Below are 25245 nucleotides of genomic sequence, written 5' to 3'. Positions count from 1 at the left end.
TCATTATATAAGTCCTTTACATTCTTTGTTATGTTTATTCCTCAGTATTTTATTTTTTTTGTTGCAATCGTGAAGGGGATTATTCTTTTGAGTTCGTTCTCAGTTGTTTCATTGTTGGCATATAGAAAGGCTATTACTGACTTCTGTATGTTAATTTTGTATCCTGCGACCTTACTGTATTGGCTTATTGTTTCTAGTAGTCTTTTTGTGGATTCTTTGGGTTTTTCGATGTATAGGATCATATCATCTGCAAAAAGTGATACCTTTACTTCTTCTTTTCCGATATGAATGCCTTTTATTTCTTTGTCTTGTCTGATTGCTCTGGCTAGAACCTCTAGTACCACATTAAATAAGAGTGGAGAGAGTGGACAACCCTGTCTTGTTCCTGATTTAAGGGGGAAAGCCTTCAGTTTAGTGCCATTTAATAGGATGTTAGCTGATGGTTTATCATATATGGCCTTTATCATGTTGAGATATTTTCCTTCTATACCCATTTTGTTGAGAGTCTTAAACATAAAATTGTGTTGTATTTTATCGACAGCCTTTTCTGCGTCTATTGATAAGATCATGTGGTTTTTGTTCTTTGTTTTGTTGATATGGTGTATTACGTTAACCGTTTTACATATGTTGAACCATCCTTGAGATTCTGGAATGAATCCCACTTGATCATGATGTATTATTTTTTTAATATGTTGTTGTATTCGATTTGCTAGTATTTTGTTTAGTATTTTAGCATCTGTATTCATTAGAGATATTGGTCTGTAGTTTTCTTTTTTTGTGCCACCCTTGCCTGGTTTTGGTATGAGGGTTATGTTGGCCTCATAAAATGTGTTTGGAAGTATTGCTTCTTCTTCAATTTTTTGGAAGACTTTGAGTAGAATAGGAACCAAGTCTTCTTTGAATGTTTGATAAAATTCGCTGGTATAGCCGTCAGGGCCTGAACTTTTATTTTTGGGGAGGTTTTTAATGTTTTTTTCTATTTCTTCTCTACTGATAGGTCTGTTTAGGCTTTCTGCTTCTTCTTGACTCAGTCTAGGAAGATTGTATTGTTCTAGGAATTTATCCATTTCTTCTTGGTTGTTGAATTTAGTGGCATAAAGTTTTTCATAGTATTCTACAATAATTCTTTGTATATCTACGGTGTCCGTGGTGATTTCTCCTCTTTCATTTTGGATTTTGTTTATATGAGTTCTTTCTCTTTTTTCCTTGGTAAGTCTTGCCAAGGGTTTGTCAATTTTGTTGATCTTTTCAAAGAACCAGCTCCTTGTTCTATTAATTTTTTCTATAGTTTTTCTGTTCTCTAATTCATTTATTTCTGCTCTGATTTTTATTATCTCCTTTCTTCGGCTGGTTTTGGGTTGTCTTTGTTCTTCTTTTTCTAGTTCCTTAAGGTGTGAAGTTAAGTGGTTCACTTGGGCTCTCTCTTGTTTGTTCATATATGCCTGAAGTGATATGAACTTCCCTCTTATCACTGCTTTTGCTGCATCCCATAGATTCTGATATGTCGTATTGTCATTTTCATTAGTCTGTATATATCTTTTGATCTCTGCACTTATTTCTTCTTAGACCATTCATTTTTTAAAAGTATGTTGTTTAGTTTCCACATTTTTGTGGGATTTTTTTTCTCTTTTTTTGCAGTTGAATTCTAGTTTCAAGGCTTTATGATCAGAAAATATGCTTGGTACAACTTCAATTTTTCTGAATTTGCTGATGTTGTTTTTGTGGCCCAACATATGGTCAATTCTTGAGAATGATCCATGTACACTGGAGAAAAATGTATACTCAGTCACTTTGGGATGAAATGTCCTGTAGATGTCTATCATATCCAGGTGCTTTAGTGTTTTGTTTAAGGCCACTATATCTTTGTTGATTCTCTGTTTGGATGACCGATCTAGAGCCGTCAGCGGTGTATTGAGGTCTCCAAGTATGATTGTATTTTTGTCAGTTTTTGTTTTAAGATCAATAAGTAGCTGTCTTATATATTTTGGTGCTCCTTGGTTTGGTGCATATATATTAAGAATTTTTATGTCTTCTTGATTCAGTGTCCCCTTAGCCATTATGAAATGGCCATTTTTGTCTCTCAGTACTTTTCCTGTCTTGTAGTCAGCATTATCCGATATGAGTATTGCTACACCTGCTTTTTTTTGGATGTTATTTGCTTGCAGTATTGTTTTCCAGCCTTTCATTTTGAATTTGCTTTTATCCTTGTTACTTAGATGAGTTTCCTGTAGGCAGCATACAGTTGGATTTTCTTTTTTAATCCATTCTGCTACTCTGTGCCTTTTTATTGGTGAGTTTAATCCGTTTACATTTAGTGTAATTATTGATACTTGTGAGTTCCCTATTTCCATTTTGTATCTTGCTTTCTGTTAGTTTTGTGTCTTGTTTGATCCTTCTCTTTTGTTTTTCTATCTTTTGTTTGTATTTGGTTGTATTCCATACATCTTTCCTCTGTTGCTATCTTTTTTATCTCATGTGCTTCTGTGGTGGTTTTTTCAATGGTGGTTACCTTTGAGTAATGAAAAGTGTCCCTACCCTGTTCATTGTAGCGAACTATTTTGTGAGTACTTTTGCACTCCATCGTCCTTTGCTACTGTTAATCTCCATCTTCTCGCCCTCTTTCTTTTTGTTGTTATCACAGTTTAAATTTGGTTTTATTGTGTTCTTCTTGGAGCTTTTACTTGTGGCTCTGTTTTTTTTTTTGTTCTTTTTATCTGATTGGAAAACCTCCTTTAGTAATTCCTGGAGTGGGGGTTTTCTGATGATAAATTTCCTCATCTTTTCTGTATCTGTGAATGTTTTTATTTCTCCTTCATATTTGAAGGATAGCTTTGATGGGTATAGTATTCGTGGCTGAAAGTTCCTCTCTTTCAGGACTTTAAATATTGGGGTCCACTCTCTTCTAGCTTATAGAGTTTCTGCTGAGATATCTGATGATAATCTAATGGGCCTTCCTTTATATGTTGTATTCTTCTGTTCCCTGGCTGCCTTGAGAATTTTTTCTTTGCTGTTGGTTTGTGTCAATTTCATTATGATATGCCTGGAGTAGGTTTGTTGGGGTTAAGAAAACTCAGAGTTCTGTTTGCTTCTTGAACTTGAGGCTTTAGTTCTTTCCACAGGCTTGGGAAGTTCTCATCTATTATTTGTTTGAGTATGTTCTCCATTTCATTTTCTCTCTCTTCTCCCTCTGATATACCTATTATTCTTATGTTATTCTTTTTGATGGAGTCAGATAATTCTTGTAAGGCTATCTCATTTTTTTTAATTTTTGAGTCTCTTTCTTCTTCTCTCTGTTGTGCCTCAAGTTGCTTGTCTTCTATTTCACTAATCCTCTCTTCTATCTGACCTGTTCTATTAGCTAAGCTTGTTACTTCGTTTTTCAGCTCGTGAATTGAGTTTTTCATCTTTGCTTGATTTGTTTTTATAGTTTCAATTTCCTTGGACATATATTCTTTGTGTTCATTGAGTTGTTTTCTGAGCTCCCTAAATTGCCTTTCTGTGTTTTCTTGTATATCTCGGAGGATTTTTAGGATTTCTATCTTGAATTCTCTGTCATTTAGCTCCAAGGTTTCCAATATATTAAATTGTTTCTCCATAGATTTTTCCTCATCTAGCTGTGTTACCTCTCTTTCTTTTGTATTCATGATATTCGATTTTCTCTTCCTTAATGGCATCTGAGGGTGGTTTTGTTGATAGTATTAATTAGATTTAATAAAGAATAAAAAGTTAAAAAAAATTAAAAAATAAATCGAAAAGAGTTGTTTTTTTAAAAAAAATTAATAATGAAATAAAGAAAAATAAAATAAAATAAAAATTTTTAAAAAAGGAAATTATTCCCCCCCTCCTTTTTTCCTCTCCTCTCCTCTCCCCTCTTTCTTGAGAAAATCTTGTGGTGAACTGTGAATTATAACAAACAATGCCTGTGATGGAGGGCCTGAATTGGAGAAAAGTAATAAAGGGGCAAAAAAAGAAAAGAAAAAAAAGAAAAAAGAAAAAAAAGAGCGTATGGACCCACAAAAAGCAAATAAGGAAAAAATTTGGGTCAAGAATAAAATGATTTGCTTTTAGGTGTTGGTTGTCTAGGAGGTATGATGAGAGGAATAAGAGGAAAACGGTAAAATGGGGGGACAAATTAAAAAAATACTATTGTATTTAGTGGAACAAGAACTAGATAATATGGAGAGGCAGGGATGGGAGCACTGCTAGTGAGTTAAAAAGGTGAAGTAACCCCCCCCCCAAAATGCCACAAGCATAAGTTTGAGTCCCAGATAAGATAATTTGTTTGTTATTGAGGTTTGAATGAGAGGAGATGTAAAGGAGAAAGTTAGAAACTAATATAGAGGGAGAAAAGAAAGAGAGAGAGAGAAAAAAAGAGGGAACCACTAAAAGAAGAAAAAAGAAAGGAGAGAGAGAGGGAAAGAGAGAGTTAAGGGTTTTGGAGTGCAACCCTCATAGAGAGAAAGGAAGAGAAGAGAAAAGATAATGGAGATGTAACACTTATGGGTAGTGTAGTTCAAGGAGAGGAGAGAGTAAGACCGGCAGAGAGTTAATCGGCCAAATTGGAGGAGGAAAAAAAGTATCAAGAATGAAGATAAGAGAAACAAATGAACAAATATAATAAAATGGGATAGGTTATAAAGTCTGCAGATTATTCTTGATTTTGAGAGGTTATCTTCTTGCTTTTTCTTTTCTCTCCCTCTTCCTGGTCAGTGACTCTGTACCCCGGGTTCTGCCCCTTAGGCACGCTCAGGTAGAGGTTTGCAGTTGATAAGTCTCTATGGCAATGTCATGTATTTTGCTTTAGTCTGGTTGGCAGTTGAGGCTCATTAGCATTTATAGGCTCCGACAGTGAGAGAGTCCGTTTTCCTGGAGCCTTTCTCCTAGTCTTTCCTTCCTCAATTAGTAGCCTGATAATCCAGCTATGGGGTTGCTGCTGCCTCTGCCTGGATAGTAAGAGGCTCAAAGAGCTGGCAACTCCCCACTCTATTTCCACTCAGCACAGGGCTCTGGGTAAGGTTCAGTCAGTCAGAGCTGCTAGCATAATCAGGCGAGCTTTCCGCCCACTCAAAGACCTCTGGCTCTGCCACTCTGTCTGGTAACACAGGCGGGCGCCCACTTCCGGGGCGCTTGGAGGAAACTCTCACTCACTGTCTGCGACCAGGACATCTGGCCAGCAGTCTCATGCTCTGAGTGAAACCTCCAACCGCAGGGAAAAGTTGCAGCGTTGGAATTGAGTCTCGCTCCGTCTCCGTGTGTGGCTTTTGCAAGGCGCTGGGGCGGCCCGAGATTCTGCTTTGGCCCCCACAAAGGCCCCTGACTCTGCCCTTCTGTGCGATAACACGGGCGCGCCCTGCTGAGGCACTCGGAGGAATTTCTCATTCACTATCTGCGCGCGCAAACCAGGATATGAGGCCGGCCGCTTTTCCCTCTGAGTGAAACCACCTCCAGCACGGAAAATCTCCACCATTGGAATTAGTTCTCACTCCCTCCCGTGCGTGGCTTTCCCAAGGCGCTGGGGCTGCCCAGAGACTCTGCCCTCGGCCCACAGAAAGACCTCTGACCCTGCCTCTCCGTGGGGCAACACGGGCACCCACTCCCGGGGCCTAGGAAGAAATCTCTCGCCCACTAACTGCGCGCACGCCAACCAGGAGACCGGGTAAAATGGCCGCTCTGCTTGTCTTTCTTTGTTTGGGTTTGGCGCGAGTGTTAGCTTGTATTGCCCGGGTTGCCACAGGATCAGTTTTTCCTCGGCTTGGATCTCCGTGCCACAGCCTGGTTCGGCCATTTGTGCCGCGGCCTGGATCTATTCACCTCCTTTGCCCGCCTCAGTTTCTATATTCACAGTTTCCAGAGAAAGCCGCCCTGTTTAGGTTAGTGAGGAAGGCGAAGCATTTCTTACTCCCTATTTCCTTCGGGGTTTGGTTATATATTTAGCCAATTTTTCACTCAACCATACCTTTGGGTGTATTGTGAAGCATCTGGAGGCTCCAAGTATAGGTTTTTCTGTTTCTGGTTGAAGATCTTGTTGAGTTTTGGGGGAGATTTATCGGTATCGCTTCCTACCCCGCCATTACTCTGACATCATCTCTTATTTTACCCTTTAAATTATAGAAAATTCTGATTTTTAAAAATTTTTCTATTTGAACAGCCCATGCTTTGCACATTTGGTGTCAGTACTCTGAGAGCTCCCTTTGAGAGTCTCAATTCGGGCCCTGGCTGATTGGTTCAGTGGTAGAGCATTGGCCAGCATATGGAGATCTCAGGTTCAATTCCTGGTCAGGGTACCCAGGAGAAGCAACCATCTGTTTCTATACCCCTCCTTTTTTTTCTTCTCTCTATCACTCTCTTCTCCTCCTATAGCCACAGCTTGGTCGGAGCAAGTTGGCTTTTGAGGATGGCTCCATGGCCTCCACCTCAGGTACTAAAATAGCTTGGTTGCCAAACAACGGAGCAGCAGCCCCAGATGGGCAGAGCATCACCTGGTAGGGGGCTTACTGGGTGGGTCCCGGTTGGAGCGCATGTGGGATTCTATCTCTCTGCCTTCCTGCTTCTCACTTAAAAGAAGAAGAAGAAGAAAAAAAAGTAAGTCTCAATTGGGAGGCAGTGGGACTAATCAGCTTATTAGTCAGTATTTCAGCTTATATGCCTGGTGACAGTTCCTATCAGCACAGATCAGTTTAGCTACATCTTTTCATGCCCCTTTGTTTAGCAGTGTTGATGCAGTCACAGCAATATTTGATTTTGCTTTGCCATAATGATAAGAATGAGTAGGAAAGTGAAAAAATGAAAGTGAAGTTATTTTTTCAATATGGTCAAATAGATCCAACATAAAATTTACCATTTTAAGTCTATACTTTAGTAGCAGTAAGTAAATTCACAATGTTTTGCAGTCATCACCACTCCCCATTTTCAGAACTTTTTCATCTTCCCATTAAACAGTCACCTCCACCCCCTCATCCCCTGAAAATTCTACTTTCTGTCTCTATGAATTTGACTGCTCTAGGTACTTCTTATAAGTGCAGTCATGCAACATTTGTTCTTTTGTGTTTAGTGAAAATAAAGATTTCAAGGAGGAAAAGTATAGCTCTTACAACCAGCAGTGATAAAAACATAAACATTAAGCATAATCAGAGATCAACTGTTTGGCTGCATATTCCACTGGGAAATTATAAAATGAATAAAAGATTAAAGAAAACAAAAAGGTTGGATCTAGCAAGGTGAGGATTGGGATAAAAAGTGAGGCACAAGATCTTCAGCTTTCAAGTCCAAGGACCCCCTGTGACAATATGCACATCTGCTGCACACTCACTGTGTGTCTTCAAGGCGTGGAGCGAAGTCTCTAAAGGAGAATCACCAGGTCCAAGGGAAGGGTGAGAGCTTTCCTCATTATTACTGCCTTTGCCCACCTGCTATGCACTATAGGAGGCAATGGAGTGCAAAAGTGAGTCAGACTTGCCTCAGCCCTGTGAACCTATGTTCTCACAGGTGAAACAGACCCTCAGGTGAATGTGAGCTCCGGTGCAGTAAGCACTCTGCTGAAGACGTAGGCACTGTGTTGCCGAGGGCAGAGAGCCACATGGGACACTTACTGTTCTCTCAAAACACTTGGTAAATGTATTAAATATAAAGTATGCTGTTTTCTTTATCTCCTTGCCTCTAGTGGGTGTTACTACCTCTCACTACCTTGGCGGTAAACCCGTACTGTGGATAACAAGACCCAGAACATGTCCCTCTTGTCCTCTCTCCTGCATTTTCTACAATGCCTCTTACAGGTCACACTTTGGGCTCAGCCTAGTGAGTTCTGCATGTGCTGTTCATTTCCTCTGCTTGGAAGATCCTCCCACACCTCTTGGCTTTGAAGATTCCTATTTCTCTTCACGTCTCAGATGAAATATCATTACCTATGGAGCCCATCCCTGATTGGGCACACAAGATTAAGGACCCTGCTCTGTACTTCCATTGTGTCTTACAGTTCCCTTTCTGACATTACATGACATTGCAATGACTTCTTCAACATTCCCCATCTCCGTAGATGGTAAACTTCATGTGACAGAGCCACGTCTATCTTGATTATTGCTGTGTCTCTAGTACCTCGCACACTTCATAGTGGTGAGTGCTTAGAATGCTTGTGGGTCAATCAATAAAGGAGTAAGTAATCAAATAAGTTATTTGTCAGTATCTAGGAAGCATTAATATTTACTTTGCAATGAGTTTCTATATTAAACATATCTACTTAATGATTCACAGATTGTTCAATCATTTCTCCAATATATGTGTCTTGAGCACCAACTTGGGCTTTTGAAAGTGAGAGGGCCAGCTAGGCACTTTTTTGCAGGGTAGTTAAAACTTGGTATTTGGAATCAGCCAGGTTTTTGTAGATCTTTACCAAATTCAGGAAGTTGCCTTCTATTACTAATGGGTATTCTACTTACAAGTTTTTATCTCAGATAGATGCTTATTCTTGGCCATATGCTTTTTCTGCTCCAATTGGTACAGTCAGGTGATTTTTCTTCTTTGGTCTGTTGGTATGATGGATTATATTTTGTTTGGTTTGAACCAGCCTTGCATTCCTGGAATAAACCTAATTGGGTCTCAGTGTATAATTCTTTTTATAGACTGGTTAATTCTGATCCTGCACCCAGTTCTAATATGTGGAGGGATTGTTTCCCCCCAACATCACCAGAAATATTTGGACACCACCTGGGTCTCCTACAATTCAATTCTATTTGGATGCTATCTACCCAGGATAGCATTGGATTCTACAGATTAAGGAGGGTTCATCCCACAAGACTGTCTCCCTGCTCCCCACTCCCCCCAGCACACTCTTCAGATTCCAACTCCAGTTGAAAGTCCAAGTTGTTACCCATGCTTCTTGCTGCCTCGGTATGGATTATAAAGGTTCCAGTGGTGCCCCTCCCCTTCTTGGATTTGACTAATTTGTTAGAGTAACTCATAGAACTGAGAGAAACATTTTACTTAAAATTACTGGTTTATCATAAAAAGCTGTATAACTCAGGAACAGCCAGATGGAAGATAATGCAGAGGGCAGGGTATGGGGAAAAGGTGCAGAGCTTACATACCCACACCAGACATGTCTCTCTCCCCAAATCCTCATGTGTTCACCAGCCAGGAAGCCCTCGGGACCAGTCCTTTTGGTTTTTATGGCAGTTTCAATGTGTATGATTGATTAAATTTTTGGCCATTGGTAATTATTGCAACCTTCCACCCTGTCCTCTTACCCGAAGGTCAGGGACTTGAGACAAATATAGTTTCCACTTCTAATCACAGAGTTGGTTCTCTTGGCAGCCAGCTCCATCCCTAGGTGACTTAGAGGCATCACAAAAGTCACCTCATTAACATAAAAAGGCACCTTTATCACTATCATCACAGTAAAATACAAAGATTGTAGGGGTTCTGTACCAGGAAAGGGGTAAAAAATCCTCTCCCTTCTCTTTTTTTAAATTCTTATAGTGGAACTGGTAATAAAATAATAAAATTAACCCAAGACTAGGTTAACAGAAGGAATCCTGATTTAATACATACTTATGGGAGAATCACCAAATGATGCTGAGATCATGCATTGAGGCTCAGAGAAATTATAGAACTAGGCACTTTATTGTGTTTTTTCAACAAAGAAACAATAAATTTGTGAGAAATTGATAGAATTAAGAAAGCATTGGGGCACTGACCAGTTGGCTCTATGGATAGAGCATTGGTCCAGCGTATAGACATCCCAGGTTCAATCCCCAGTCAGGGTACACAGGAGAAGCGACCATCTGCTTCTTTTTCCCTTCTTCTCCACCTTCTCTCTCTCTTCCCCTCTCATAGCCAGTGGTTTGATTGGTCCGAGCATTGGCCTCAGGTGCTGAGGATAGCTAGGTTGGTACAAGCATTGGTCCCAGTCAGGGATTGCCCTGTGGATCCTGGTTGAGGGACATATAGGAATCTGTCTATCTCCTTCCTCTCACTTAAAAAAAGAAAGAAAGAAAGAGTTGGGAAGTAATTTAGTAAAGGCATTAATAAGATTTATTTATAGAGACTTTTGGACTCTGAAATTTTTTAAACGTTTGATAAGGTAGTCTCTTGGTCCTCAGGAATAAGGAGGGAACGAACCTATCACATGGGAGATTGATTTGCTTAAATGGACAGACAGGTCAGGGTTTTCTTCTTTCATAGGCAGTTTCTTAAGTAACTTTAATTCAAAATAATACATATGCTATTGTGGGATGTCATGTGGTGGCTTGCCCTGGGCCCCAGAAGACCAAATATATATATATTTTTTATTATAAATCACGATACTCATAACGAATATTGGTCTTTCGCTTTCTTTTTTAGTACTGTGTTTGATTTTGATTTCAGGGTAATATAGCTTCATAAAATCAATTAGGAAAGGTTTCATATATTTTTATTTATTTATTTATTATTTGGAAGAGGTTGTGTAGAATTGGTATTGTTTTGTAGAATTATCTAGTGAAACCATCTGAACCTAGAAATTTCTTCTTTGGGGGAGTCAAAAATTACAAATTCAATTTTTTTAGTGACAGGGATAGTCCAATAAATCCTTCATATTGGGTAAGCTATGGCCATTTGCATTTTTTCAAAGAATTACTCAATTTCATCTGAGATGTCAAGTATATGGTAGAGTTGTTCATACTATTTTGCCTTCTCCTTTTTTGGCAGTATTGCTAGGAGTTTGCTAATTTTATCAGTCTCTTCAAAGATCCAGCTTTTAATTTCATTAATTTTTTTCTGTTTTCCTGATTTTAATTTCACTGATTTCTGATTTTTATAATGTTCTTCCTTCTGATTCCTTTGGATTTATTTTGCTTATTTTATTTAGGTTCTTGAAGTGAAAGACTAGATTACTGATTTGAGACTTTTTCTTTTATAATGAATTCATTAAGTGCTCTACGTTTCTCTGGCACTAATTTAACTGTGTCCCACATTTTAATATATTGTATTTTCATTTTCACTTAGTTTAATGTATTTTTAGATGTTCCTTGAGACTTCCTTTTTGGCTCATGGATTATTTTTTGTGATATCACTATTGAGATATAATTCACAGAGCACAGTTGACCCTTGACTAATGTGGAAGGTAGGAGTACCACTCTTCCATGCAGCCAAAAAATCTGTGTGTAACTTTTGACTTTCTAAAAACATACCTACTTATAGCTTAATGTTGACCAGAGCTTTACCTACAACGTCAATGTTAGTTAATACATATTGTGTATGTTACATGTATTATAAACTATTTTAAAAATAAAGAGAAAATACAGTTACAGTATTTATTGAAAAGAAATCTGCATGTCCATAGATCCACATAGTTCAAACCCATGTTGTTCAAGTGCCAGATGTGTATTTTTAATCCATTTAAAAGTATACAGTTTGATGGTGTTAGTATACCCACAGTTGTGCAAACATTTCTACAATCAAATTTAGGATATTTTCATCACCCTCATAAGAACTCCCATATACTTTAGCTATGACTATGCTATTTTCCCGTTCTGCCCCAGCACTAGGAAATTCCTAATCAACTTTCTGTTTTTGCAGATTTGCCTATTTTGGATGTATTGTATGCATGGAATCATACAATATGTGGTTATGTGATTGGCCTCTTTCACTTAGCACAGTATTATCAAGGATCATCCATGTTGTAACCTGTGTCAGTATATCATTCCTTCTCATGGCCAAAACATATATATCATTGTTTGATTTGGGCACTTTTTTCATCCATTCCTCAGTTGTTGGGCATTGAGTGATTTTCACCTTTTGGCTATTATGGTAATGTGGCTGTGAACATTCCTGTACCTGTTTTGTGTGGACAGGTTTTAATTTCCTTTGGGTATATACCTAGGAATTAAATTTCTAGGCTTAATGATAAGTCTGTGTTTAACTTTTTGAGAAAATGCCATATTGTTTTCCAATATGACTGTGCAATTTACATTCCCGACAGCTGTGTATAATCATTCTTATTTCTCCATGTCTTCATGAACATTTTTTTTATTATAGCCTAGCCATCCTAGTGCATGTGAAGAACCATAGGTTATTTAGATGTGTGTTTTGATTCTCCAACTTTAGACATTTTCCTGTTTTCTGTATGATGATTTCTAATTTGAGCCCATTGTGATTTGAGAATACACTTTGTATGATTTCAGCTCTTTAAAGTTTATTGAGGTTTGTATTATGGCCCAGGATAGGTTCTATCTTGGTGTATGGTCTGTGGAGTCTTGTTAGGAATGTGTACTCTGCTGTTATTGGTTGGAATCTTCTATAGAATTCCATCCTGTTGGTTGATTGTCCAGTTACTCTATCAATTATTGAGAGAGAGGTGTTGAAGTCTTTACCTGTCATTGTGTATTTGTCTGTTTCTCCTTTCAATTCTGTCAGTTTTGGTTTCACACGTTTTCTTGTTCTGTTTGGTACATACACATTTAAACTCAGCATGTCTTGGTGGATTGACCCTTTTATCACCATGTAATATCCCTCCCCATTTGGCATCTTTCTTTGCTCTGAAGCTTATTTTTTGGATATTAATATAGCTACTTCTGTTTTCTTTAGAATACTGTTTTAATGATGTAACTTTTTCATTCTTTTATTTTCCGTCTGCCCTAGAGCACTGTATTTAAAGTAAGATTTTTGTACCATATAGTTAAAAGGTAATACTTTTTCATCCGTTCTTCTAACAGCTGTCTTTTAATTGATGCATTTAGGCTATTTACATTTTATGAAACTATTGATATGTTAGGGTTTAAGTCCGCCACTTTTTTTTAAGTTCTATTTTCTCTTCCTGTGTTCCTGTGGATTATCTGAACATTTTTAGGATTCTATTTTCATTTATCTGTAGTGCTTTTAAGGGTATCTCTTTATATGGCTCCTTTAGTGGTTCTAGGTATTCTATTATAGAAATATAACTAATAGCAGTTTACTGGTATTATTATTTACCAATTGGAGAGGCGTGTAGAAACCTTACCTCTCTCTATGTTTTTATCTCTCCCCTACTTAAAATAGAGTTGTCTTACACATTTTCTCTATATCCATTGAGAATCATCAAACACTATTATAATTTTGACTACAGTGGTGAAAGTTAATTTAGAAAATTCAAGAGAAGAGGAAAAATAAGTGGAATTTTCCCATATTTTAACTTACTTTTTATTTTAATTTAATTTAATTTATTGGGATGACTGCCCAGGTGTAAACTGAGGTTCCCATGATATCCTCCTTGGATCTGATAATTTGCTAGACTAGCTCTATTACTATCAATCTTGTATGATAAAATACTTGCAATTTTGTCTTATCTTTCATGCCAAATATAAACTCACTGAAGACATGAGCCATTCATGATCTGATTTTGGGTCTCTCAGAGCCCTGTAAAGAAAAGTGCTCAACAAGTATTCGATGAAAGGTTTTACTCTATTCCTTCTTAAAGTTTTTCATGGACAGACTAAACGCATTATGCTTTTCTTTTTCTTGGCAAGTGTTCAAGTCACATGGAAAAAAGTGCTTAAGTCATTTGGGGAAAAAAGTACTTTGCAAACTTCATAAGTGGAACATTTTAAAAAACCTCTGTGTTTATAATTGCACTGTTTTTGGTGAGGAATTAAAAATATTTTGCATTCCCAAAATTGAACTAAATGTTATCACAAATTTATGTTCACAAGTTAATAAAATTTTGAATCCATCAGTTAATTCTGCTTTATTTATTGAATTATACTGTATTTATTTTGTGTATTATTTATTTATTTGTTATTTTATTATTTACTTACTCAATTTTGATTATATTTACTTTTAGAATTAAATTCTGTTACCCAGCATCTTGTTGACATATCTGATAAAGATGGTGTTTCTTACTATTTTCTCTGTTTCTGATTGTCTATTATTTATTGTAATTCTAGTTTTAAAAATGTTCATGTGGTTGCTTTGTGAATTGAGATACATAAAATCAGCACTTTAGGTTGAATGGACCTGTTTATTTCTTTCAATACTTAAGAACAAGTTTAATGTATTACAGAAAGATTTAGCATTTTTTTTCCCCGGCCAAATAAGCAGAAGTTAATTTAGACCATCCTTTATATAAATCCAATGTATTCCTGAGTTACTTTAGAATGACCAGCCTGGGAAGCGAGTTCTGGGTCCAGCATCCTCAGTGGCTGCCAGCCCTGCCTGTGTCCCTGACTGCCCAAAGCCTTCCAAGTGTTTGTGGATCTCATAATTGCCATCATTTTCTAAGCTGTTTTAAAAGAATGGAACATCTATTAGAAAGTTTGTGTTTGGATTCATCTAGTTAGTGCTCTGTTTCTTGAGGGCTTTTTGTCCCTGATACTCACCTTTGCTAGCATCCCTTTCCCTCACCACTGTGTATATTTTGAGACTTACTTTGTATGTTTGTTGTGGGTGGTGGTGGTTTTCTCTGATTCAATTTTTTACACTGTTGCTCTTTTGTAGGTTGTGCTTTCTGGAAGTTTCCTGTTTTTCACTTTGTTGTTTTCCCAGAATTTGACAAAGAGATTAAGTATAATGAGAAAATGTGAGTTAATTGCATTGCATTTAGTTATGCATAAATCCAGTGGTGGGGTTCAAGTTATTTATCAGTTGGTTCTCTGACTTAATGACCATTTTAAGTATAAAAAATGATATACTGAAAGGTAGTTTATTATTTCATGTATTTAATACTTAAATAAGAACAATAAAAGAGGTACACAGAACTAGATTATGTTATTAGAGTTTTAAAATATTAATGAAAAAATATAAAATAATACCTGTCAAAAAACAATAAAACTGTTATTTAAGATATTTCCCATGACAGCTTGTCACCCCTGGTTGTTTGGCACTTTTTCTCTTTACTTTATATGTTTGTTTACTGAAGTAACAAACAGGAGGGAATTAAAATGTAGCATTTCATCAAAGGTATAGTGAGTATTATGAAATGAGTAAATAAATATTACAACATAGTTCTGTCAAATTTTTTTCACTTGTGTACAGACTGAACATTACTATCGGTGTTTAGAATATGCTGTTGCATAAATGCACATTAAATAAAAGTAAAGAATGTAAATTTGTGATTTCCAAATTGGGCAGCTGCTCAGGCCCCCACTTTAGACCTTAGAGAGAACCCTGATTACAAGAACTGTTTTAACAACCAGTTCGCCAAAATCAACAAAAATTAGTTACTGATTCTACCGAACTGATGCAAACCGGCTGAATCCCACCACTGCATAGATCTTTAGATTTTTAAGCTGTTAATTTTAATAACATATGCAGAGAGGAATTAAAATAGATTCACTCCAAGCTGGCTGAGGATTCTGTGGCCTGGCTCCTGTGCATTTCTTTAAAACTTTTCTTGATATTTCATGTAGAAGAGGGGAGAAAACCAATTTTTGGGAGCATCGTGACATTGCAGACACAGTGGTTAGTGTTACGCAGTTCACAGCTCAGTTATGGTTACAGATTTTTTATGTGGTGGGTGCATTTGTCCCCATTTTACAGATGAGCAAACTGGGGCTCAGTCTGTTAGTACTGTATCCACAGCCACAAGCAGAGAGTTGGAGAACTGGATCCAAAGCCAGGGGCAGTTGTCTGATGGCAGCTGATAGGGCCTCAGCACACAGGTTTGGCCTTCAGGTTCTGCATTCCAAAAAGAAACTGATTGTATATGGACTCGAGGAGGAGCAGAGGCTGTTATTGGCATATCCTTATTATTTAAGAAAAGTTGCTTGCAGTAGTAAGAGTCATTTTAGTAGAGGTTACCAAGATGTGGTTTTTATTGGATTTCTTTAACTTCTCTGTTTAATAATATACATTTTCCCCAATAATTAGTGGAGTCTGCTATAATATGATGAGTAAAATAATCAAAATTGCAAGGATGATGTGAATACCCAAATAAGTATGTTAATTTAATTTTTTAAAATTTAGTTCCTCAAAGCTCTTCAAATTATGATTATATATATATATATATATATATATATATATATTTTTTTTTTTTTTTTTTTTTTTTTTTGGTTTACAAACTATTTCATGTATGACTTGGAGTATAGTTTGTAGGCTTCTAAAAATTTACTTATTTAAACTCTGTGATTGAGCCCTGGCCGGAGGGTTTGATTGGATAGAGCGTCATCCCAAAGCACAGAGGTTGCTGGTTTGATCTTTTGTCAGGGCACAGACAGGAACAGACCAATCAATGTTCTTTACTCTTCTCTCTCTCTCTTTCTTATTCTCTCTCTCTCTTCTGCTGTCTCTCCCTCTTTTTCTCAAATCAATACATTTTTAAAAGTCAAAGAAAACATCTGTGATTGTAAGTTTTTATTAAGGACTTACTCTGTTATTTTAATATTACCTTCCTATAATTCAGATCATTTCCATACACTGCTTTAACTCATAAAACGTACAACATGCCTTCAGGATGACTTGCTGGTGCTTTGCAAATAAGAGCTGTCCTCACCGAGCCCTGTCAAATGACCTCTTGTATGTAGTTACTCCCCACGTTTTCCCATGTGCTGGTGCAACCATTGTTCCCTTCTCTTTCTGCTACAGGTCTCTACCTAACATGGTCTCTGCAGTAAAGTCATATTTGAATTAGGAGACAGGTATCTTTCTCCATTTCTTCACTCCCTGGGAGACTCTTCGCGCCTTCTCTATGAGTTCAGTGCCTGGCTCTCCACGTGCTGTCCCCTCCACATGTCCACAGCAGGTCTCCTTCTGCTCTGTCCCCACGGCAGGCGACGGGTTTTATTTCCTGATGCCTTGTGTTAGGGTAGGTCCCAAACACATCTATCTGTTCCTTTGTCTTTATTGGAAACTCTTTGAGAATAGAGATCATGGTAAGTTTATATCCCTCATATAGCAGTTACCCAGTGTAACTTTGATGAGTTGATTTGGCTATCTCTGAAGGAGCAGCCCTCGGAAAAATTAAACATATCAATATTCCAAATGAAAAAATCTAAAGTTAAAAATTTTAAATAAATTACAAACTCTTCTCAATACCTGACATCTCAGCAGTAACCCAAACATTGGCAATGTGAAATAGAGGTTCAAAGAGACAACATCTTGCCAGTGTGCCAGTTGGCCAGACCTTGTATCTCTTTGAAACTCCATTTCCATTTAAATGATAAAAGTGTTGAAAATATCTACCTCGTCTCCTCCTTAGGGTTTCTTATGAGAATGACATGAGATTTTGCATTAGAAAATGTATTGGGAATCAGTGTTGCTGCAAATATAAAATTGCATTTTCTTATTTAAGAAAATAATTGAAATTTAGATGAAAACTATGCTGTATAGTGTGTCCCTATAGCAATCTAATTCTGATTTAAATTTAAATGTGTATACTTCAGTGTACTCTGTGAATAATTTAATATGATCATCAGACTTTTATATGTAAAAGCCAGTTTATGACCAATTATGTTGACCTGGAAGATTTTGAAATAGGACCTATTGGTTCTGTCAAAGAGAACCAGTTTGTCTTTTCCATAATTCCTGCATAAACTAAAGTTTGGGTTTTTATTTTTCTCTTAACAGGCTTCCATCTCTATCACAAGTTGCCCACAATCGTGCCTGAGAGCTGCCTTCTCATAATAGTTGGACTTCTACTAGGTGGGATTATTTTTGGAGTTGATGAAAAGTCTCCCCCTGCAATGAAGACAGACGTGTTTTTTTTATATCTTCTCCCACCCATTGTGCTTGACGCAGGCTATTTCATGCCTACTCGACCATTCTTTGAGAACATTGGCACCATTTTCTGGTATGCTGTGGTTGGGACCCTTTGGAATTCCATTGGTATTGGCGTGTCCTTGTTTGGTATCTGCCAGATTGAAGCCTTTGGCCTTAGTGACATCACTTTGCTCCAGAATTTGCTCTTCGGCAGCTTAATCTCAGCTGTGGACCCTGTGGCTGTACTCGCTGTCTTTGAGAACATTCATGTCAACGAGCAGCTCTACATCCTTGTCTTTGGAGAGTCCCTGCTGAATGATGCAGTGACCGTGGTGAGTAATGTGTTCACCCTGCTCCACTCCAATATGTGGGGGCTTTCTCCCAACCTGCCTCTGCTTCCTGACAGGGACAGCCCTGTGCATAGAAGAACCCCTTGCTGGGTCTAATGCTCTGTTGTCTCTCTCTTAAAATTATTCATAAAATTTTTACTTATTGTTTAGTATTTGTTTTTTATTATACAATGAGCCCCTCATTTTCATTTTGCATTGGGTCATGCAAATAATGTGCTTCATCCCTGCTCACAAGCCTCGGCTGTTTCCAGAGGATCATAACAGAGATTGTGACTTTTGTATATATGAGATTTCCCATCTTAGCCTTTTCAAAAGTGACCGTCTTTTTTTTTAAATTTTTTTATAATTTTATTTTTTTAATGGGGTGACATCAATAAATCAGGGTACATATATTCAAAGAAAACATGTCCAGGTTATCTTGTCATTCAATTATGTTACATACCCATCACCCAAAGTCAGATTGTCCTCTGTCACCTTCTATCTTGTTTTCGTTCTGCCCCTCCCCCTTTCCCTCTCCCTCTCCCCCCTCCCCCCTAACCACCACACTATTATCAATGTCTCTTAGTCTCGCTTTTATATCCCACCTACGTATGGAATAATGCAGTTCCTGGTTTTTTCTGATTTACTTATTTCATTTTGTATAATGTTATCAAGATCCCACCATTTTGCTGTAAATGATCTGATGTCATCATTTCTTATGGCTGAGTAGTATCCCATAGTGTATATGTACCACATCTTCTTTATCCAGTCATCTATTGATGGGCTTTTTGGTTGTTTCCATGTCCTGGCCACTGTGAACAATGCTGCAATGAACATGGGGCTGCATGTGTCTTTACGTATCAATGTTTCTGAGTTTTGGGGGTATATACCCAGTAGAGGGATTGCTGAGTCATAAGGTAGTTCTATTTTCAGTTTTTTGAGGAACCACCATACTTTCTTCCATAATGGTTGTACTACTTTACATTCCCACCAACAGTGGATGAGGGTTCCTTTTTCTCCACAGTCTCTCCAACAATTGCTATTACCTGTCTTGTTAATAATAGCTCATCGAACATGTGTGAGGTGGTATCTCATTGCAGTGTTGATTTGCATTTCTCTAATAACTAAAGAAGATGAGCATCTTTTCATATATCTGTTGGCCATTTGTATTTCTTCCTGGGAGAAGTATCTGTTCATGTCCTCTTCCCATTTTTTTATTGGACTGTTTGTTGTTGAGTTTTATGAGTTCTTTGTATATTTTGGATATTAGGCCCTTATCTGAGCTGTTGTTTGAAAATATCATTTCCCATTTAGTTGGCTGTCTGATTATTTTGTTATCAGTTTCTCTTGCTGAGCAAAAACTTCTTAGTCTGATGTAGTCCCATTCATTAATTTTTGCCTTCACTTCTCTTGCCTTTGGAGTCAAATTCATAAAATGCTCTTTAAAACCCAGGTCCATGAGTTGAGTACCTATGTCTTTTTCTATGTACTTTATTGTTTCAGGTCTTATGTTTAGATCTTTGATCCACTTTGAGTTAATTTTAGTACAGGGGGACAAACTGTAGTCCAGTTTCATTCTTTTGCATGTGGCTTTCCATTTTTTCCAGCACCATTTGTTGAAGAGGCTTTCTTTTTTCCATTGTGTGTTGTTGGCCCCTTTATCAAAAATTATTTGACTATATATATGTGGTTTTATTTCTGGGCTTTCTATTCTGTTCCATTGGAAAAGTGACCATCTTTGATCAGAATTTAAAGGACTTCAGGTCCCAGAAGCCTTTGTGAGAAGTAATTCTTTCAGTATATGATGTGTATAATACAAATGAGAAGATAATACCTATTAAGGGCCATTCTCTTCCTGGGGATGATTGATTTACTTCATGATAGTAGGCAAAGTTTTTATCACATAACTCATTGCTTTTTGCTACTCAGCCAGCGTTTTTCTGTTCTTCACCATTTTCCCATAAGCAGATATTTATTCAGAAAAGCAAATTATTTTTAATTCTTATTGATTGACACATAATTAAAGTCAGAGGCTTTGATGATCCTGAGGTTAGCACAACTTACCTCCACCCTGCCTTCTAAACCTAGGCCTACAAAGACTTCCCCATCAGTTAAACTCACTCAGATGACCATGCTTTGATTGACCAGTTAGTAAGCATGGGTGGTACTCTTTCATGGTAGTCTCAATTCTGTAGCAGTAATGGTTGTTATAGTAACAACAGCCATTAACCTTTTGTGAATGATTACCTTGTGCTTAGGTATTTATGACAACCAAGGAAATAGGTATCATTCCTATTGCAGCTAAGAAAATTTGAGAGAAAGTTTATTAAATAAAGTATATTTAAGTAACTTAAGTAATTCATATTACCCCCTCCATTAATTCCTGTTATTAAATTGTTAGCCCTGATTCATTTAAAAGTTAACATAGAAGCCAGTATTCTTCTCTGTTAGCCTGTATTCAGGTCCCTGAACTGGATAAAATATCTTGAAGAATGTCCATTAACTCCATGTGAATATTATTTTGTAGGAAATAGTTATTGATAAGGAAATCCCACTTTTAAGAATAGCTGCTAAGACAGTTTAAGACAGCTAAGTGAACTAAAGTAACAAAATCTACCTCATGCATTCCATTATTCATTAATGGTGATTAGTCATTAACTCATCAATTCTAAATTTTAAGTGGGAAATTGCCATAACAATAAAGACATTTTATAAGGCATTCTGATTTCTGAAAGCCATCAAATTTTACATGGTGAATTACATCCCGTAGATACAGTTTATTCTTGTTGAGGGAGACTATGCAGCGTTCCATGTGGAATTCTTGGATCTATTTAGCGTGAAGGAAACTTTAAAAGAAATCTTTATGCCTTGCTGCTTCCTTCTAGAACAGAGTAAGAAAGTCAGGTCTATTTCAAAATGATAAGCCTTACCTTTACATTGCTTTCTCTTCTCTTCTAAGATTTCTCTTTCAGAAGTCTCAGTGGTCCATTCTTTGAGTTGGTCAAGAATCAAGTGTTAGGAAAAATCTGGCTAAATTACTGTTTAAAGCGTGCAAAGTCCTCAGGCCTTCCAGAGGCATATTCTGTGCTTCCTATCAAGAGGTACAAAGCCATCTAATGTGGTTTAATGAACAAAGAGGGAGAGCTGAACCAGAGAGGGCCATGGGCCAAACTGCAGGCCTGCTGTTTCCATGCAGGAAGGAAGGCATGGCTGTTCTTTAGATTTGAAAGCTCTTGTTGCAAGGCCAATGCTTGTAACTCAGAATAAGTGCTATGGTTTCACCTGAAGTAGACATCCTTGGTAAGTTATATGCCCTGGACTGACCCTTAAATTCATACCTGCAAGATAAGAGGACATGCCCAGTGGTTTGCATACCTAATGCTGAAGAATAAACCACCAGATATTTGATTCACTGACCTGGTTGAATAGTGGATTTAACTGGTCAGGTGTTAGAAACTATTAGAAAAATGGATACAAATTATGATGTTGGTTCTGGCCCCTGATAGGGCACATACAAGAATAAACCAGTGAAAGCATAAATAAGTGGAACAACAAATCAATGTTTCTGTCTCTCTCTCTTTTTTTCTTCTCTCCCTCTAAAGTCAATAAAAAAAATTAAAATATTATGGTTTTGCTTCCTAATCAGTTACCTTCAAACTATAGAGGTGGATAGTTTATTTATTTTATTGATTGATTTTAGAGAGAGAGGAGGGGAGAGAGAGACACACACACACACATCAATTTATTGTTCCACTTATTTATGTGCTCATTGGCTGACTTGTATGTGCCCTGACCAGGAATCTAACTGGCAACTTTGGTATATCAGGGCGATGTTCTAATCAACTGAGCTACCCAGCCAGGAAAGTGGGTATGTTTTATAAAAGATTTTTTAACTCATTCATCTCGTCTTCTAGATGAAAAGGTTTAATGAACTCATGGTATAGAGAAAGCTATAAAAAATATGGCATATGTTGCATACCATGAAAATGATGAATCACTATGTGTTGCAACTAGAAGGATAGAAATTAACAGAGAGAATTTACATTGAAAATGCAGTTTAGAGGGTGAGTGAAATTGTAGGTCAGCACAATTAATTTCTTCCCCTAACCATGGTAAATTAAATATTGAGCTAAAAGAGTTGAAAGGTAGAAAACATTCCATAAAATATCTCAAAGCAAAGAGAAATTGATAATATATGACTGCAGTTAAAATCTTTTTGTTATTGTTAGGGTTATAGAAATTTGAATTAATTCGACCAATGGCAATCAAAGAAGTAAAGGTGAGCTGCTTACATAGGATTTTTTTTTTTAGTTGTTTATTCTTGTTTTATTTTCTGTGCCTGTACATCATAGTAAATTTTTTTAAAATGTATGGCCTGAACTTTTTTTTTCTTTCTTTTTAAATTTTATTTTTTTATAGAGCGACATCAATAAATCAGGATACATATATTCAAAGATAACAAGTACAGGTTATCTTGTCGTTCACTTATGTTGCATATCCATCACCCAGAGTCAGATTGTCCTCTGTCACCTTCTATCTAGTTTTCTTTGTGCCCCTCCCCCTCCCCCTTTTCCTCTCCCTCCCCCCCCATAACCACCACACTCTTATCAATGTCTCTTAGTTTCACTTTTATGTTGCACCTACGTATGGAATAACGCAGTTCCTGTTTTTTTCTGATTTACTTATTTCGCTTCGTATCATGTGATCAAGATTCCACCATTTTGCTGTAAATGATCCGATGTCATCATTTCTTATGGCTGAGTAGTATTCCATAGTGTATATGTGCCACATCTTCTTTATCCAGTCATCTATTGATGGGCTTTTTCGTTGTTTCCATGTCCTGGCCACTGTGAACAATGCTGCAATGAACGTGGGGCTGCATGTATCTTTACGTATCAATGTTTCTGAGTTTTTGGGGTATATACCCAGTAGAGGGATTGCTGGGTCATAAGGTAGTTCTATTTTCAGTTTTTTGAGGAACCACCATACTTTCTTCCATAATGGTTGTACTACTTTACATTCCCACCAACAGTGGATGAGGGTTCCTTTTTCTCCACAGCCTCTCCAACATTTGCTATTACCTGTCTTGCTAATAATAGCTAATCGAACAGGTGTGAGGTGGTATCTCATTGCAGTTTTGATTTGCATTTCTCTAATAGCTAAAGAAGATGAGCATCTTTTCATATATCTGTTGGCCATTTGTATTTCTTCCTGGGAGAAGTGTCTGTTCATATCCTCTTCCGATTTTTTTACTGGATTGTTTGTTTGTTTGTTGTTGAGTTTTATGAGTTCTTTGTATATTTTGGATATTAGGCCCTTATCTGAGCTGTTGTTTGAAAATATCATTTGCCATTTAGTTGGCTTTCTGTTTATTTTGTTATCAGTTTCTCTTGCTGAGCAAAAACTTCTTAGTCTGATGTAGTCCCATTCATTAATTTTTGCCTTCACTTCTCTTGTCATTGGAGTCAAGTTCATAAAATGCTCTTTAAAACCCAGGTGCATGAGTTGAGTACCTATGTCTTTTTCTATGTACTTTATTGTTTCAGGTCTTATGTTTAGATCTTTGATCCATTTTGAGTTAATTTTAGTACAGGGGGACAAACTGTAGTCCAGTTTCATTCTTTTGCATGTGGCTTTCCAATTTTCCCAGCACCATTTATTGAAGAGGCTTTCTTTTCTCCATTGTGTGTTGTTGGCCCCTTTATCAAAAATTATTTGACTATATATATGTGGTTTTATTTCTGGACTTTCTATTCTGTTCCATTGGTCTGAGTGTCTATTTTTCTGCCAATACCATGCTGTTTTGATTGTCGTGGCCCTATAATAGAGTTTGAAGTCAGGTAGTGTAATGCCCCCAGCTTCATTCTTTTTCTTTAGGATTGCTTTGGCTATTCGGGGTTTTTTATAGTTCCATATAAATCTGATGATTTTTTGCTCTATTTCTTTAAAAAATGTCATTGGAAGTTTGATGGGAATTGCATTAAATTTGTATATTGCTTTGGGTAATATAGCCATATTGATTATATTTATTCTTCCTAACCAACAACAAGGTATATTCTTCCATCTCATTATATCTTTTTCAATTTCCCTTAACAATGGTTTATAGTTTTCATTATATAAGTCCTTTACATTCTTTGTTATGTTTATTCCTCAGTATTTTATTTTTTTTGTTGCAATCGTGAAGGGGATTATTCTTTTGAGTTCGTTCTCAGTTGTTTCATTGTTGGCATATAGAAAGGCTATTATTGACTTCTGTATGTTAATTTTGTATCCTGCGACCTTACTGTATTGGCTTATTGTTTCTAGTAGTCTTTTTGTGGATTCTTTGGGCTTTTCGATGTATAGGATCATATCATCTGCAAAAAGTGATACCTTTACTTCTTCTTTTCCGATATGGATGCCTTTTATTTCTTTGTCTTGTCTGATTGCTCTGGCTAGAACCTCTAGTACCACATTAAATAAGAGTGGAGAGAGTGGACAACCCTGTCTTGTTCCTGATTTAAGGGGGAAAGCCTTCAGTTTAGTGCCATTTAATATGATGTTAGCTGATGGTTTATCATATATGGCCTTTATCATGTTGAGATATTTTCCTTCTATACCCATTTTGTTGAGAGTCTTAAACATAAAATTGTGTTGTATTTTATCGAAAGCCTTTTTTGCGTCTATTGATAAGATCATGTGGTTTTTGTTCTTTGTTTTGTTGATATGGTGTATTACGTTAACCGTTTTACATATGTTGAACCATCCTTGAGATTCTGGAATGAATCCCACTTGATCATGATGTATTATTTTTTTAATATGTTGTTGTATTCGATTTGCTAGTATTTTGTTTAGTATTTTAGCATCTGTATTCATTAGAGGTATTGGTCTGTAGTTTTCTGTTTTTGTGCCATCCTTGCCTGGTTTTGGTATGAGGGTTATGTTGGCCTCATAAAATGTGTTTGGAAGTATTGCTTCTTCTTCAATTTTTTGGAAGACTTTGAGTAGAATAGGAACCAAGTCTTCTTTGAATGTTTGATAAAATTCGCTGGTATAGCCGTCAGGGCCTGAACTTTTATTTTTGGGGAGGTTTTTAATGTTTTTTTCTATTTCTTCTCTACTGATAGGTCTGTTTAGGCTTTCTGCTTCTTCTTGACTCAGTCTAGGAAGGTTGTATTTTTCTAGGAATTTATCCATTTCTTCTAGGTTGTTGAATTTAGTGGCATAAAGTTTTTCATAGTATTCTACAATAATTCTTTGTATATCTACAGTGTTCGTAGTGATTTCTCCTCTTTTA

General features: G+C 36.9%; 1 protein-coding gene across 1 annotated transcript in view; it reads left to right on the top strand.

Annotated features, from left to right (window-relative positions):
* Positions 1-25245, top strand: part of SLC9A2 (solute carrier family 9 member A2) — a 149519-nt gene that overhangs the window by 24061 nt on the left and 100213 nt on the right. The window contains exon 2 of the mRNA XM_066267888.1: positions 17509-17972. Within this exon, the coding sequence (XP_066123985.1) occupies positions 17509-17972 (464 nt within the window). The remainder of the gene's footprint in view (positions 1-17508; positions 17973-25245) is intronic.

Source organism: Saccopteryx bilineata, chromosome 3, assembly GCF_036850765.1.
Source record: "Saccopteryx bilineata isolate mSacBil1 chromosome 3, mSacBil1_pri_phased_curated, whole genome shotgun sequence".
In the NCBI taxonomy this organism is placed as follows: domain Eukaryota; kingdom Metazoa; phylum Chordata; class Mammalia; order Chiroptera; family Emballonuridae; genus Saccopteryx; species Saccopteryx bilineata.
Note: the sequence above shows the minus strand (reverse complement) of the source record. Positions and strands in the feature narration are given on the sequence as shown.